We start from the raw sequence: 17,926 nt of genomic DNA, 5'->3' as shown, positions 1-17,926 counted from the left end.
TAGTCTGTTCTTGCTCTGATTTAATTTCAATGGAAAATTGCAACTGTGTCCAGAAATATCAACAGCAATGCTTTATATTTGGGACTCTTTAGGAGTGCCAAACGTAACAGGAGTTTACAACCCCAGCATCACCTAAAAAGCCCAAAGTAGCCCTCAGACTGACCATTTTGAAAGTGAGAGCCATGTTTTCCTTCCATGGCTCTGCACTGTTTGACCCTGGCTACTACTGGGTGTCCTGGCACTGCCACTCACCACTACAGCACTTCAAGAGTTCAAGAACTCAGACATCAAGAGGTAAAGTCAATACAGGGCTGAAGAAGGAAAGAAAGGATGCCTGCTATTCAAAAGGTGACAAGCAGAAGGAAGAAAAAGCTTGGCACCATTACAATAGTATGTTTTTGTCTGTGGGGCTCTGGTGTGAGAAACAGCAGCTTTTAAAATCTCATCTCGTGTTTTTCTGTACCTTAGCACACTGTCACTTTTAACCCCAGTGCTACACATGTGCACTATATGCTTCATACAGAAAAAATGGTTTCATTTGCTTTACCATCTATTAGCTCAGTTTAATTGTTTGGAATAATCACTGGTATCCAGAGATGTCTGTTAGTTATTAGGGTGAGTCAATAATGTATTTTTATTGTGTATGTGGAAACACAGTGCATTGCTGAGAACTCAGTTAAACCACTTAGGTTTGGTTTAGGTAAGTTTGGTCTGGAGCACAAGGGGATATTTGCTGTGGCCCCAGTCACTGGAGCGTCACAGCCACATGGATGCTCTGTGCAGAATGATGTTTTCTGACATGGCTACAGGAACTGCCACTTGCTTTAGTGTTAAACCTGACCTTTAGCAGAGTGTGCTTGAGCTGGTTTTGAAACCAGAGGCTGCTTCATCTCCTGGCTTTTCCTGAAGGATGTTCCCAATGACACTGCAAAGCCCTTGCACACACAGCCAGGAGCTGCCCTTCTACCCCCAGCCCTGCCATAAGCATGATGCCAGGGGCCAAATCCAACCTCTAGCAGGGGAGAGATGCAGGTTAGACTGTGTTGTGCTCTGGTGTCCATTCCACTGACTTCAGCTCTGGTGCAACATAGCAGTGAAATCAGAAACAGATTTGCCTTCCTTCAGGTTTCAAACAGGGACTTAGGTCTTTTGGGATTTCACTGACAAAGCCAGGCAGCGATTTTACCATGCCATTGCTGTTACTGAGTGATGACGGTTTTGTAACACAGCATTCTTTTCTAAGGGGGTTATATCTGGCTTTGAACAATTACTGTGCGATTTAATTAACTTTTCCTTATGATATACTTTCTGCTTGGATTTGGCAATTAGCCTTGTGGTTTTTCACAGTATTCTGCATGGGAAATGTTGCTAACTGCACTCAAAAATTTGTGGAAGAAAACAACAGAAAAAGTTTTAGGTAATTTAATATTTCTGTGAAAAGAATTCTTAAATTCTGCCAACTGCAAAAGTGACCCTTGCTTAAAATCCAACTTTAAGAAACAGTGTAACAACCCTAAAGATGAGATTAGCAATTACAATTTTAATATAATTCTTTGCTTATGTCTCATAAACATTTTGTATCTAGGTTCCTCAGTCCTTCAAAACTTTATATTAACTAGCAGAGAAGTGAAATATTCGGTGTTGAAGTATTATCCAGCTAACTGCCATTGGAATTTTTCCTAATGATGTTTTCCTCTCTCTAGACTATGATGTCTGTGCTGAAGCTCCCTGTGAACAGCAGTGCACAGATAATTTTGGGCGAGTCTTATGCACTTGCTATCCTGGATACCGCTATGATCGGGAGAGGCACAGAAACAGAGAGAAGCCTTATTGCCTGGGTGGGTAGAAGTGCATGTTGAGCTCATCCCTGGTTAATGACGTATCCTGCTCCCTTGGATCTTTTAGGAATCAGTTTTGATGTGAAACCTTACTCTCATAATAATGATTATTAAAGAAGAAATGAGTTTCTAATTGTGATTAGGATTTTTTACCAGAAGAGGTCTAGACAGAACATACACACTCAAACACCTTGAAGTGTTGGGCTGATGTAATTTTTCCTTTGATTTCTCCTACAGGTTGTGAGCCATGTTTGTGGAATATTGAAGCATTATAACCAGGCCTAATTATGAAAACTGATCACTGGGGTTAGATTCAGATGGGCAGTGTCTAATTCAGGACTGATCATTTACATGTGGTCCTTTTAGTGGCTAGTCCTGCCCTGGTTTCCTCAGCGTGGTTTGCCAGGCCAGGGAGTCAAGGTTTGCAAGACCGAGCTTTGCTTGTAGGCTTTTCTGTGCAAGGAAATGGTCAAGCAATGTTCACTGATAAAATACCAGGTGTGTTAATAATAATAGTGCAGCTTGCACAGAGCTCCAGCTCAAAGCACCAGTGATGCTGCAATTACTCTTTTAACCTCAAAATCTCTTTATACCTTTAAAGGAAGTTTTTATTGTATTTGAGATCTGAAACATCCAGCTATGGGACATTTTTAACTTTTGCTGCTCTCCAGACATTGATGAGTGTGCCACGAGCAATGGGACTCTGTGCTCTCAAATCTGTGTCAACACCATGGGCAGCTACAGGTGCGAATGTCACGAAGGCTATATCCGGGAAGAGGATGGCAAGACATGCACCAAAGGAGATAAAGGTAGGGGCTAGGGGAGGTTAAATGTCCTGGGCCTAAGGAACGTCTAAAGTATTGGTCTTTGATGAATAAGAACTGCTCCCTGTGCTACACTTAAAGCTGGATATCCAAAGCTGGGATGTGGCTCATTCTCCTGGAGCACCCAGGCTGCTCACTGGGCACCTGTGGAGCCCTGCCACACATGCTGCTCCAATGCGTAAGTGCATTAAAGGATGTGGAAAGCATCTTGCTCTGGAGAATCAGAATGGCTGAACAGTGAAATTTACCATTACAAACTTCATTTAGACCATTTATGCTGGATCCAACGGCTAAAAGCCATGTTTTGCTTCCATACCAGCTTGAATTATACCTATTTTTGGTCCAGATCTCAGAAGACACAGGAAAAAAAATTGCCAGATGGTGACCCTTACAAACCTTCCTTAATTTCACCTATTCATTAAATATTTTCAATAACATTAATTTGTATTTACATGCCTATATTTGAGATTAGCAAATGGCCCTGGGTTGGGTGGTTCTTGCCCCTTGGCACTCAGAGGCTCAGAAAAGGTTTGTCTGGAAGTTCAGTGCACATTTCAAGAATTGCTCAGATCAGTTTCTAAATTACATTGAGTAACACTGAATTCTGCTGACCTGCAATTAGTTTGTGTGTCTCATGACTGCAGTCAGATTTTTATTTTTCTTCTTTTTAATGAAAATAAAATGTAATGGGAAAGGGATAGAAGTGAGGGCTTGCTTTTCACTGTTGGCTTCAAAGTACATGCATGTGCTGTGTATAAATTATTTTAAAGGTTTTGACCTCATCCCAGTTATTAAATTACAGCATTGAGAGTACTGAAGATTAAATACTGATATGGAAATTTAAAAAGAAAGGAAGCAAACAGCCTGTGCTTTGGAAAGAAAACCTCCAACATTTTTTGGTGAATGGTGACTTACCATAGGTTCATCAATCAGTGCTTGAATACAATATCATAGGGTGCTCCAAATCCCAATGGATGGCAAGAGCAATTTATAATTGTGATTTTCCTCTGAAAGTGTGTAACTGGAGCCACTCCATTAACTGCAGTAGTTCCTTGTAATTTTCAAATGCTTCTTTTTTCCTTATAAGTGTGTGTGTGTGATAAAGAAAAGAGATATAACTTCTGTAATCCACTTAAAAATATGTTTTTGTTAACTTTTCCTCTGAATAGTTTGAATTTCTTGATAGAGTAATGTCCAAAGCATTCAGGATAACCAACCATTCAAAATATTCAAGACTGTGGAAATAATCCTAATATTTGAAAAACACTAATTTTACATTGAATGCACATGGCACATAAAAACGTCAGTTCCAGTAGTTAATCTGGATCTAAATACCTATCATCTTTTGAGCCAGTTCCCAAATCAGCTGAGTGAAGCAGAGAAGGACCTTTCTGCTCAGTTACCCCACTGTATTCCACCTTAAAGTCACTAATTTTCAGACCTCTTGTGAAAATGTGAGAGGAGTTTGAATGGCTATTTCTCAGGGCTTGTGTCCCTAACTCATTCCAAAGGAAAGGGTTTCGTAAGGAACCAGCTGTAGTGACACACCACCCCGTGGTGAATCCCAGCCCTGCACCTCATCTGTGCCTGAACGACTTCCAAATGAGCAGATGATTTGCTTTTCATGGTAGCTGGAACACTTAAATTTTATTTTAAAATTTAACGTGGGAGACAAAAGCACATGTACCCCTCTCCATCTCTAACGATGTTGCGTGTTTCCTGGGAGATCATATTCATATTTTCATTGTTCTATTCCTGAAGGCTGCAATTCGGACACTTTTTTGGCTCTGTAAGTGGCTTGACTGAGAGCTCAGGGCTGGTTGGTGGGCACAAGAACAGGAAGCATTTTTCCTGCATTCACAGCCATGTTGCTTTTGACAGAGACAATACAGCTGTCCACGCAGAAGTAGGCAAATGAAACCATCTCAGCAGTCTGAGCCCAGATAATACAACACAGATGACTGACTCAACAGCCTCCATGCAAAGACTACCCACAGCAGAGCTCCTGCAGAGCTCTCCTCTGCCAGCATCTGCTTCTCTTCCAGCATCAGCAAGGCAGAGTCTCCGGCACACACAAAGCAAACACACCACTTCCCTGAGTGGATCTCTCAGCTATAGGTGCCACAGGGCTCACCAGTGCCTCTGCAAGATTAAAGGACCCCCATCAGTACAGCAACGTCACGTGTGAGCTCAACTTCATGCTTTGGAAAGCCTTCATAAAATGGGGCTGGTTTAAGCCTTCTCCAAAATAATTTTAGCCTCCTAGTACAGGTCTGTGCAATGGAAACAGGCTCTGTAACTACCTTGCTCATGCTGGCCTAGCTGATCTCTGTTTCTGCACTGTGCATAGGTGGCTCCATCTAATGGCTTCCTGTGCCTTCTGGCCTGTCCTAGGTGGCTTCTGGCTTTATGCATGCTTTATGCTGGCTTTACTCATAGTTTGGTCCTGATACAGGATTGGATGGGGGTAGAGTGAATGTTTGATGAATGACTCCTTCTCTGGGCATATCATCACCTCTGTCTGGTATGAGCTAGGGGGATTCCACCTCTCTCCTGGGATGCAGCTCATGCTTGCTTACATGAGGATGTTGGAGTTCTTCTTCTGACAAGTCAATCCAACTGGATTTGCAGAAATCTCACTGGTATGTTTCCCAAACATTAGCTGATCCCCCCCAGCATTCATCTCCATGGATTGTTACAGCCCTTTTTTTATCTGTACTTGTCAGCTTCGTGTGCCACATCCTTCTGGAAGATAAACTGGATTTTATAATGAAACTCAAGGCCAAATCGACTGCTTCTTAATCTGCTCATAATTCCACTGATTCTGGTGGGATTGCATTAAGTTTCAAATAGCAGAAACTCTGGCAATTTCTCCCTTGCTTTCAGCAACATTTCTTAAGAGTATGATAGAACTCATTTTGGTGAGATGGCTATTAAAAGAAATTTTGGTTGAGGCTATTACCAAAGACAGACTTTATTGGTGTTTGAAAAAGAAATAAAAAAAGGGGGGGCTTTTTTTTTTCTAACTGCTTTGTATACACGCATCTGAAATCCTACACAGGTCCAAAAATGGACATGTAAAGACACTGGGGTTTTTTCCAAAGGATGATTTAAAATTGGAGAGAGAGGAAGAACTCCATGGAACTGACTTGTGGTCAAGAGAAAGTCTATTTTATAGAAATGTCAATAGGTTCCTTGATTACAACGCATCTATTCCTTGTCAAGGGGGGAAAAAAGCCCTACATAGTTTATTTAATCTACCAGAAAAAGGTTTATGTGCAAAGAGTCTTTGAAGGGAGTCAAAGGCAAAATGGCATAAGAAATACAGCAGAGAGGAAGAAAGCAGCAAATGTTGTGGATTCAGGTATCTTCATACAAATGCTAGAGTTTTTCTGGGAGGTCTTGTAGCCAAATAGTCCTGGATTCAATGTAGATTCTATTCTACACTATGTAGAGTTCATCAGAAAACACCAAGTAGAACCTTCTAGCCTTAAATCTTTGAGCTACCTGCACAGAAAGCTATCAGAAAGGACCAGGAAGCTCAAACAGCAGGATGTGCTTGCTGCCATAAAAATGGTAAATGATATATTGTAGTTCTGTTGGAGTGCAGCTGTGGGAACAGGCAGTTGATGAGTGGGGAAAATCCTCAAGCCTTTACCTCCTAATTTTCTGGTAAATTCAGTACTAATACCAGTCTTAATGCTCCTGGTCATTCCAGCAACTTGCCCTTACAGCCCTCTCCTACCTGATTAGGAGAGAAGGGAAATAAATTTCTGTCTTCTAAAAGCAAGCATACCTGATGCGTCAATACATCCAATGGACTCAATGTACTGAAAAAAATGTTCCCTAAATTTATGTATAGGTGGTCTATAGACAACCATGAGATTCTTCCTTATTGGACCCTGTAAACATTTAAAGTCAAGGACCACATAACTGTGTTTATTTTAAAAGATGCAGATGTTTCCAAAATCACATTTCTGAAAAGATGAAGACCATTTAAGAGTGTGTCCAAGTGGGGAGTATAACACAACAGCTTTTGGAAGATATTGGAGATTTTGTGGCTTTCACCAGAAGCACCTGCAGAGTTTTTCCATGCAGGACGTCTTCTGAAAGGTCAAAGTTCAAACATGCTCAATAACCCTGCCAGGTAACATCATACAAGGCCACACACATAAATGCAGATCCTCATAACACTTGATGCTTCTCAGCAACTGAATGAGGGAAAGGAAAAAGCTCACCTAGAGTTTGCCAGTATGTGTCACCCTGTGGTTTGGAAACCAGATTCCTGTTTAAGCAGACATCTGTTACAACATTGTTTGTTTGTTTGCAGTGGAGAAGTGTTTGACTGTGTATGAGACTGGGATAGGACAAAAATAACATTTGCAATAACAGTTTGAATCATTGAATGGATTCCTGAAAAGATCCTATTCATGCATAATATCAACAGATGTGACCCTTTCTCTTGTGTGGATTTAAATCCCTGTCATTAATCTCAATCCCCATCTCTGCGCAGACTGATTCCATGCATGGAGAATAACTTACAATGATAAAGAACAGTTTGTGCAAAGTGAATGAAATGACCATATTGTGAGGGGTTTTACTGTAATTTATAGCATATGAAAATATGCCCTTTGAGGGACTGTAAATCGGTTCAGATCTATGGGGTTAGTCTATGCTAAACACAAAGATAAAAGAAGGGGTGTAAACTTTTCCAGATATTAAAAAAATTAATACTTTGGGGACTGTTAACTGAAAACAGCTGCTTTAAAAATTAGCTTAGAGCTTTCCCTGCAAAGTTTCTCAGCCTGCCATAGAAATTCACAGTCAAGGATTGAGTAATGGCGAGATCCTCTTCTCTTTTCACAGACTGGGGAAATGTAACAAACTTCAAGTTGCTTTTACAATCACTTTATGAACTTCTTTCCTTTGGATCTTTTTATTTGAAACTGCTTTCTTTCAGCTGGGCTTCCAGAGAAATCTGAAAATGTGGCAAAACCGGGAACATGCTGTGCCTCTTGTAAGGAATTTTATCAAATAAAGCAGACGGTTTTACAGCTGAAGCAAAAGGTATGAACACTGATCAGCCATGTCTCTATAGACCTGCATGTTTTACAACAATGGAGGTGAAATTTAAGTGTTTGGGCTTGTCACTGACATGTGATCCTTGTACCCATAAAAAAGATGACAATATATTTTAAAATCTTGTAGGAATGGCATACCTTACTTATGCTTCTGTGTGGCTTGTAGGCAGATTGGAAACCAAGTTCATTGAGATGAGTTACCAAGCTCGTGATAACAGTCTGGCAAACACCCATCCCAGTCTGAGCCCAGGTTTCTTGGCAATCTGCACTGGACTCAGCTTTTCATTCACTCTGAATGCACAGGATTTTGGACTTGATCCACCGTCAGAGTCAGCAAGTGCAAGACATTCCATAGATGCAGGAACATGATTTTGCATTAACAGGGTGCTGATACAGGATTATTGCTAAATAGGTGTGGGGCTAAACAAAAACATCACTAGCTTTAAACATCACTCTTCTTTCAATAAAATCCCTCAGTTGCAAATCCTTTTTGGTTTCACCTCTATCCTTACGAGTAGAGAATGGTGCATTTAGAAATTTCCCCTGGCCTGTAATTGCTCCTATATGTAGCTTCCTTTTGCATTTGAGTTAGGATTGAAATAACCCAAAGACCGAGCCTTAGATTTGGAGAGCCAAGTGCAGGAATGCAGGTGTAATGCCTTTTCTGGTGACATCTCCTTTGAACATTCAGGTTCTTTCAAATTGAAATGCTCTGCATTCAATGTTCTTGGCTGCTGACAAACTGTAATTATTTCACCCAAGGTACTCCATTTCATTTCATTTCATTATTTCATTTCATTTCATTGTGTCATAAAAGTTTCAGGTATTCCCTTGTTGCATTTAATGTTACTCCTTCAATTTTAGGAAGAAAGAAATCATCACTACAATGAAATTCACTGATGTTAGAGATACTCTTCATCTCAAAAATTTCAAAATGTTATGTTTTTCTACTGAATCAGCATGAAGACAAATGTGGAAGTGACAGAATTTCATGTGTGATGGAAATTCTGGTTTTCAAACAAATGGTAGCAGAGAGGTTAAAAAAGGATACATGTTTTTGAGAGACTTTTTCTCCAGCCACTCTCCTTGATGCTGAGCAGACTTGCACTGACCTCCAGGGAGGGATCTGGGATCACACTGTTGGCCACATTGTTTGCTGCAAGAATTGATTGATTGAATTAATGGGAAGTTTTCTATGTCTAACTTTCACTGTTAGATGCCTGTGTTCAAAACTCACTCCTGGAAAACTGAGGCCATTGATACCTGTCACTGTAGGCATTTGTACAGTAGTTGTCGCCAAACTAAGCAGCTCACTCTTACTTCATAGCTGTGCTGTCATAGCCTATAGCTTAACTTTTCCTCCAATACCTTCCTGCTGAGACTTGATCTATTTGGCATTCTCAGAGGGAGCCCTCTGGGTTGTGCCACACACAGACAGAGCTGGAAGAGAAAGTCCCTGTTACTCTCAGTAGCTTTTACTGCACAGAAAGGAGAGCTTTTGTCCATGCTGAGAAGAGATCTGACCCCATGCTGCTTCTCTGCCCAGGGAGACATCAACCCTTGTAATTCATCAGCTGCTCCCCCATGATCAAGTTCTTCTGGGGCGGACATCTCTCAGTATCCATGGTTGAAGCTGTTCTGTTTTGCACAGAAAAATTCATTTCTGTCTGCCAGGGAGACAGTTTATAAAATGAGTCTTCAGTCTTGTGGTCAAGATTGTCAGATTTTATGAACTGTATTCAAAATTGTATTTGGCAGAAAAGCCTGTAAGATGCTCTGTCCTGATATACTAGAGGTCTGTGAGCAATCCTACATTGATCTCAGACCTCTGTGGAAGGAAGAAGAGTGGAAAGCTGAAAAACTGGGGGAAAGATATCTGACATCCTGACACACAGCCAAGAATTTTTTTTTAAAAAGCAAGTAAGCTGGATCCTATTGCACAGATGTGTTTAAACATTTTAGTTAGAAAGCCATGTTCCATATCACTTCTGACAAGCACTGTCAAAATTTGCCTAAACCACAGATTCCTAGAAACTACCCAAAGCTCCAGATGCAGCATGCAACACAACATATGGGTGTCTTGTTTCTAGAACACTCTTTCCTGAAAAATTTACCCTCATTAATATTTGAATGCACATGGAAAAAAATATTTTCCAAGGGCCATTCAGATTTTAAGCTGTGTATGGAGAAATCCAAGGTCATCCTGGACTAGGATCCTGGCTCAGTTAAAAGATGAAACAAATTAGGGCAGTGAGTATAGCCAATCCCTAAGAGGATGTGAGTCAACTTTAAAAAACACATGGTTTGGCTTCAATGCATCTAGCAACCATTTTCTGTCCAGAAGATATCAAAAAACAGTGAGCTAGACCAGAGCCTGGGTATTTTGGCACTCCTAGTGTATACCTCAAATCCAGCTGACTCAGTGGGGAAGCATGTGTAGATCCTTTCACAGCAGCTATGTGATTTTTTTTTTTACTTACTCAGTTGTTAAAACAGCCTTACTGACAGGAACAAGTCAATATTTAAGCAACAGAAAAGAATACACTTTCAAATCCTCTTCATGATGAGCCTTTGCCACTAAATACACCTTTTTACTCCAGCCCACCTATTTGCAATAGAACCTGGAGAGTATTCATGGCAGAGTCTGTGTACTAAGTAACACCTATTTATCTGCTGAGATAGATCCCCAGAATGAGATCTATTGAGAAATTTAGGCACAAGCTCTAAAGAGGACTTCAATGAGCCTATCATTCAACAGCAGCCACCCCCAAGGAGAAACACCCACTGATGACACTGAAAATATTCTCACAAAAACTATCTGGAAAATACAATGTTCTCTGGTAGTCACAGAATTTATCTCTGTGTCTCAGTTTTAGGTGGACAGCATCAGCACTGCTGAGCTCTTGCTTTATTTGTGTCATGTAGTAAAAGTTTTGCAACCCTTCCATTCGTATCTAGCCTTCTTTGATAGGGTGGACATACCTCTGAGAAACAAAACTTTGCTGACCAGAGGCAGCCACTGGACCTCCCCATGCCATTCCATGGCCAGTGTGGCTGTGACAGCCCCCAGCTACTGTGTTTTCAGTCCCATGTGTAGGATCCTGTGACCAATGGAGTAACCCTTTATTGTCAGTAGCCCCACATTTTGGTCTGTGCTGCAGTGGCTGGGATGTTGGCTGGGAAAGCTGCAGGGTCACTGGTAAAGAAAGCAGATATTTGTCTTTGGAAAACCAAAGATGACAGCTCACACCAGAGCTGTAGGTGTGCTGGATCCCTATTTTCTGTATGAGCAGATTCATAGAGTTAGCATCTAAGAAAAACCCTGTGGTATTTCTGTGAAGTGTTGACCTCATCCACACACTAATTTCTGTGGGGGTGGAATGACACTACCAAATTCTTGTAAGACTGATATCATGATGCTTAATTTGCCTATAGTGCAATCATCTTGTCTTTGGAACTGCAATGCTTTCTAAAAGCTAAGTCACAAATGGCTGATAAATCCTCATATTCCTGTCATCGCATTTTGAATTCCAGCCTCAAAATCCAAGCTGGTGTTTCGGAAAGGCCACCAGGAACATCAGCATTCTCAACTACTTTCTTCCTGATTTTTTTTGCTTCAGAACTGTTCTGTTCATCCAACCTCAAACTGCAAGCAGCACTGGCTGCTCTTATATTGCCTTCTGTAAGTAATAACTTGTTTGCCAAAGGAAATTTGCTCAGTTATGGTAGGTACTGCAAGTGAATAGCATTGGGTTTTGTTCTTGTACATTAAAAACCTTAAGTTTGCAGTAAAGGCAGGAGAACATAAATAAAAACAGAAACAAGTAGGAGTCTTGAGAACCGCCCAGTTCAGAGAATTCCAGATAGCTGATGAAAAGCATTGTCAGGTAGCAGGATTTATCATGTACTTTATGTAATATAGTTCTTCCAGGCAAATGTTGCAGAATTCAGCATCAAATTATCCAGTGAGCCAAATTCCTTCATAGAGCAACAAAGCTCACCCAGGGATAGGTCTGCTCTCATGTTGCTGAAATAGCTATTCAGTTCCATTTGGCAGAGCACAATCCCAACTCTACATGCAGCCACTCACCACTAATAAACTTGTTTCCTTGCTGCAGACCAGCCTCCTGGCTTGTCAGCTCCCTTCAGCTGTGTCTGGAGAGACTAAACATTTGCAGAATATTTCTAAATACATTTAATTATTAAATATGTTCAATCTGGACAGATTAATGTTTAATGGGTAATGAAAAGTGTAATGGATAATTACACTTCGAACTGTAGTGTGAAATTTTTGTTATATTCTCACTTGCTTTATCTTGTATCTCCATGCAGAGAAGATCCAGACATCTGTTGGATTAAATAGTATGGTTACAAGGCCAGATCCACAAAGGATTTGGGATTCTCATTGAAAACAGTGGAAAGTTAGTGGCTTGTGCAGGGCTTGAGAACTTAAATGTCTGAGCAAATATTGCTCTAAGAAAAGGGCGGTAAATGAATAGAGAAAACTTCAAATAAGGAAAAACAGATTTCCTGAGAAGATCCAAGCAGTTTTGAGATTTAAGTTTTTCAGAATTTTTGCTGTATCTCTCCTGAATTTCTCCTGTCCTCCATTGGATTTGCTCACAGTATTTCCACAGTGACTCAAAAAGTGAACAGACTCACAAAGTAACCTTTTTTATAATGATGATTTCAGTGAAGTATATGAGTCAACACTTCATATTTTCCTGAAATATTTAAATAGGCTGTTTGTTCACATGAAAGCTTAACTAAGGATATCATTTATCCAGCTGAACAATGAAGATCTTACAGTGATTTTTGGTTTTGGCAGGTTGCTTTGCTACCAAATAATGCTGCTGATCTTAGCAAGCAAATCACTGGTGAAAAAGTGCTTGCATCTAATGCATATATCCCTGGCCCCCCAGGCCAGCCTGGTCAACAAGGCCCTCCAGGTAAGATATAGACCAGAGGGATATGAGTATCCAATAGTGCTAGGAATGACAATTATAAGCTTCAGTCTTTCAGTGTGATAGGATTTTATGTGTTTCACAATTTGCTTGATACTATTTTATTTGCATTTGTGCTAAATTTTAAAAGAAAAACTTCTTGGTTGTTAACAGTCGGGCTCTGGCAACTGTCTAACATCATCCATTGTGTCTCCATGTGTTTCTTGGCGTGCAAGCTGTGATTGTCCTGTATGTGTTAAATGTCTTTCTCTCACTGGGATATCTCACCTGCTTCAGTTATCATTTCCTGTATTTTTAACCCTGTCTTAAAACAGTCTCTATTTTATTTCAGGAATATCTATCACTTTAAGCTCACTGTCAGTAGTAGAGCAGAAAATATGCTTTCAGTTTGTGGGAGTTTGTGCCAAATGTTTCATTTTTCCTCATCTGGTTTTGCAAGGTTTTATGTGTGTTCCAGATTCAAATGAATCTGAAAAGTATAACTCCACTCACACCTTCTTTGCTAAGGTATAGATTGAAACAATGTGGAAAAACAGAGAGTTCCTAAAGCTCTAACTTAAGCCAGACACCTTGCAACTGGCAAGTGGTGATATTAAAAATTTTGGAAATCCTTTGAATGAAGATCTAATTTGGGCTTAGCAGTAAATCCAAGGAATTTTAGCATTGTGCTAGATTTCAGAAACATTCTTACAGAGAACAAGCAAATATTCTTTACAAGGATTTTACTCACTATTAAAGTGCCTCTTCCCCCAACTCCCTCCCCCACCATTTATATCCCTTTTTGCAGTCTTGCCTTATTTTTTGAGTCTTTATCTCATTTTCTTGGAGGATGAGTATCTTCAGTCTCCAGTATATCGTAAGTGCAAGGACAGTATGATTAGAGGTTCTGCGTCAGACTCTGAAGGGTACAGTGCCTTGCAAAGATAGGCCTGACCCTGCAGGTCTCCCACCCACCAGCTTTTCCCATGAATGAGCTGTCCGAGGTACTGTAGAACTCTGCTCCCCCATAAAATCATCCCTCCTCACCTACTCTGCAGTCCAAATGAGAGGAATCCCAGAGAGTCATTGTGAACTTGAGTTGTCCTCTTTTGAAAATGCTAACTGTACGTATTCTGTCCTGTTGAACCCTTTTTTATTCTGTGCCTTTCATTTTCTATGTCTTTCATGTGCCCTCTGTACGAAGAAAAGTGCTTCAGTGGTCTTTATTTTGTGCAAATGTTGTTTCAGGTGTCTGATTTTCTGGTTTTCATTTCATAGAGTTTCTCTTGAGCTAAACATATGCTTTGTTGCCTGTGTGCTTCCCAAAAACTAACATGGTCTGCTGAGCCAGCAGAGGCTGAAAAGGATATCAAGCAAAATAGAAGAACAGAGCCCCTTTTGTCCCTTTGACATTGGCTACTGTACTGGGCAAAAGAGAGGTGCAGCCCACCACTGGAAAGGGCTTGCTTGTGCCAGTCATATAAATGCAATTGACTCAAAATTCTCATGAGATTTCTGAAGCTTTCTTTTTATATGTTCCTCAAATGTGACATGTTCTTCTTTGTGTGAAAATGAAGCATTTCTGCTTTTCTTTTCATTCCCAGTTTGTGTCCCTAACCATCCGGCAGTGGCAGACTTGGATTCTTTCTCTACACAATATTGAATAGTTTAATTGATATCTCTTGTAGCCACTGTGACAAGCAGTAATGTCTCAGAAGGCTCCTGGTGTGCAGATGCAGATGTATTGGTTGTATTGTTATGGATTTGGGATTTGTGTGTGTTAAGGTCAATTGGGTCATTGAAAAAATGGTCATTACACACTGTTTGCACTGATGAAGTGTCCTGAAGGCTTTTCCTGGAAGGTAATTTTTTCTGTTGATTACAGGGGCTCCAGGACCGAAAGGGAGTCAAGGAGTTCCAGGGTTACCTGGCCCTCCTGGACAGCCAGGCCCTCGTGGATCCATGGGACCTATGGGCCCGTCTCCAGACATATCACACATTAAGCAGGGCAGACGGGGCCCCGTGGTCAGTATTCTTGTCTCCTGTCCTGCACTGCACTGTCAGCCTTTGCCCACAACTTCTTGCATTCTTGTGAACACTTTCTTTTCTCTTGCAGGGCCCACCTGGAGCCCCAGGGAGAGATGGTAGCAAGGTGAGGAGAGATACTCATCTCCATAAGATGAACACATGCATATGTGAAGTGCAGTCTTGCTAGAGAGTCCCTCTGTGCACTTGTAGTCAAACCCTTTCACCATCTCATTTCCTTTGCTAAGGTGAAAATATTCCGTTATCCCACCCTTTCATGTTACACATCTGCTATTTTATGTTTGCCATTCCTAAAGTCTTTCAAATAGTCCTGACTGGCTGTTAAGCAGCCTTCTTTTCTTTTCCTGCAGAACTTTTGGCTTTTCCTGGAAGAAATGTTTCTGCTTTTCACTAGATGGTTCTTTTGTGAATTCCTCTTATTCATTGCTTTGCTTCTTACTGTCCAGGACAAATATCAGAAGTGCCTCACTCTGCTCCCACTAGAATCAGTAACAATTTCATTCCTTCTTCACTTTCTTTTCTTTTTCCAAACAAGAATAAAAATTTCCAAACAAAATTGGCATAGTCAGCAGGATACATAACGGAATAAAGTAGTATTGTGCAGTTGTGTCCCTATATGAGTGATTATAAGGGGACTTCTTCGCTGGTGAAGTCCCTGGCCAGTGCAGTTGTTCCCAGTATGTTTGATTCTTGATCTGGGGACAGCAAATAAGGGAGACTGCAGGGGAAAACCGTGATTTTTTGTTTGTTTGTTTCCTTTAATCAGAGCAAACTAACTGTGGTTGTATTGATTACAGGGGGAGCGAGGTGCACCAGGACCAAAGGGGATACCTGTAAGTATTCCTCACAGGAGGAATTTACACGATAGAGTGATGTTGATTACAGGTCAGCCAAATTTTTTTTTTAAAGTCTTGTGTCAAGAGTAGAGATACTTTACATACACAGAAAATATTATTGGAAACAAAGTAATCGCCTGTTTTCATCCAGCTTTTTTTGCCTACACACCTCTTCCCTTTCTGGGTATGAGACTGGAGGTAGTAGGTGCACCTCTGCTCTGCAATATGCTGGAATATCCGCAGAAGGCAGTAGCATGACATCCCATGCAGAGTGATAGTATGGTTCAACCTCCACTCCTTACAGGATTTTGATCCCCAGAACCTTTTAAATTCCTGCTCCTCATCTCAGTGGGATATGGGAAGCTCTAGTCTTTGAGTCAGACATCAGAAGGATGAGTATTGACAATCTGTTTCCAGGTGAAATTGTTTAAAAACCTCTGGGGTCTCCAGTACACAAAGGACAGTGACCTGTTGGAACAAGTCCAGAGGAGGCCACCAAGATGATTTGGGGGATGGAGCACCTCTCCTATGAGGAAAGGCTGAGAAAATTTGAATTTTTCAGCCTGGAAAAAAAGAAATCTTTGGAATAACTTAATGGAAGCTTTCCAGTATCTGAAGGATCCTAAAAGAAAGATGGAGAGGGACTTTTTACAAAAGCATGTCATGACAGGACAAGGGGGAATGGCTTCAAATTGGACAATGGGTTTCAATTAGGTATTAGGAAGAAATTCTTTACTGTGAGGGTGGTGAGACACAGGCAAAGGTTGCCCAGAGGAGCTGTGGATGCCCCATCTCTGAAAGTGTTCAAGACCAGGTTACATGGGGCTTTTAACAACCTGGTCTAGTGAAGGTGTCCCTGGCCATGGCATGGTGGTTGGATCTAGACAGTTATTCTATGATTCTATGAATTTATTTCTTACGGTATTATCTCACAGGTGGAGTGGATTTTTAACAGTGTGCCCATCAATGTGTCCTCAGTTTACTTTAATGTGTGAAGTCAGCTAAATGGAAATAATGGTTTTCTAAAATCAGACACTCTCTGCATTGCAATTACTAGTATATTTAGTAAGTGATGGATGGCAGTGAGATTACCATATTGAAAAGATACTTTCCAAAGAACAGCAGTCTTAAATAACATGTATTGTTTAATCATTCTAAGAATGTAATTTCTGACAGGGAAGCAAGATTTATCTCCTTTATTCCTATGAGTTGTCAGGGTACTCTTAGTAAGCAGATACAGCAAAGGAATTGTTGTGACAAAAAGACAAGCATCTTGTAAATGTAGGCTCTGTCTGCAAAAGCATTTGATTCTTTTGAAAATTGTTTCCTGAGCAAGCTGGTGAAAAAACAGACCATTAACTTCTGGCAATTGATATGAAGCAGTATTTTACTGAATGACCCCTGCAAGAGTAATTCTATCAACCAGTTTGAAAACTGTAAGAGCAAGGTGGATTGTTATTAATGACTGTGCCTTGTGACTTTAGGGCCCACCAGGTTCATTTGATTTCCTATTGCTGATGATGGCAGACATCAGAAATGACATCGCTGAGCTGCAAGAGAGAGTGTTTGGACACAGGACTCACTCATCAACAGAGGAGTTTCCATTACCTCAGGAATTTACAAACTATCATGACACAGTAGATTTTGGATCTGGAGAAGACTATAAACCACGGGCAGCACCCAGAAACTCCAGAATACAGAAGGCAGACCATCCTTAGCTATGCCTACTGATAAATAAAGTCCCTTTAGAATTCTTCAATGTAAAAGATGCACTGACAATATAATATATATATATATATATATATATATATATATATATATATATATATATTTATATATACATATATATATATAAATAATTTCCCAGTTTTCTTTCAGCTTTTTCTGAACCATGCTGCCTGTACTGTAGCTTTCCTGGTTCATGGTAGCCCCCTTGCAGTAATTCCATACCATCAAGCCTGCACTGTGCATTGTACCTATTCTATCAAGAAAACCTTCTTAGTATATAATACGAGTAAGGCATGCTCTAGCTACTAAAGCAGACCACAGCATTCCATCTGCCTACCTTTCATTCTATTTCCAAATGACCCAGTACTGAAATTTTGCTAGGGACAGAGGGGTAGCTGAACATCATACCTGAATGAAACCAATAATGAAAACCTTGGTCCATGGTTACTTGATAAATGCAAATATATCACTAAGCTCAAATCTCCAGCTACTGTCCCCAGGCCTAGGAGATTGTGAGAAGTAGATCCCTGTTTCACAGTGGAGTAACTGAGATATTGTCTTCTATTATACCCCATTGTGGCAGAAAAAGGCAAAAAAATGTGGTGAAGCAGTGATACAAGGGTGCTGCTG

The 17,926-nt window shown here is 40.6% G+C and overlaps 1 protein-coding gene across 1 annotated transcript in view; it reads left to right on the top strand.

Annotated features, from left to right (window-relative positions):
• Nucleotides 1-17,339, top strand: part of CCBE1 (collagen and calcium binding EGF domains 1) — a 92,582-nt gene extending 75,243 nt beyond the window's left edge. Inside the window, 8 exon segments of the mRNA XM_071580364.1 lie at nt 1,704-1,838; nt 2,510-2,647; nt 7,623-7,729; nt 12,572-12,692; nt 14,572-14,711; nt 14,803-14,838; nt 15,530-15,565; nt 17,053-17,339. Of these exon segments, the coding sequence (XP_071436465.1) occupies nt 1,704-1,838; nt 2,510-2,647; nt 7,623-7,729; nt 12,572-12,692; nt 14,572-14,711; nt 14,803-14,838; nt 15,530-15,565; nt 17,053-17,286 (947 nt within the window). The 3' untranslated portion in view covers nt 17,287-17,339.
• The last annotated feature ends 587 nt before the right edge of the window (nt 17,340-17,926 follow it).

This window comes from Pithys albifrons, chromosome Z, assembly GCF_047495875.1.
Source record: "Pithys albifrons albifrons isolate INPA30051 chromosome Z, PitAlb_v1, whole genome shotgun sequence".
Lineage (NCBI taxonomy): Eukaryota > Metazoa > Chordata > Aves > Passeriformes > Thamnophilidae > Pithys > Pithys albifrons.
Note: the sequence above shows the minus strand (reverse complement) of the source record. Positions and strands in the feature narration are given on the sequence as shown.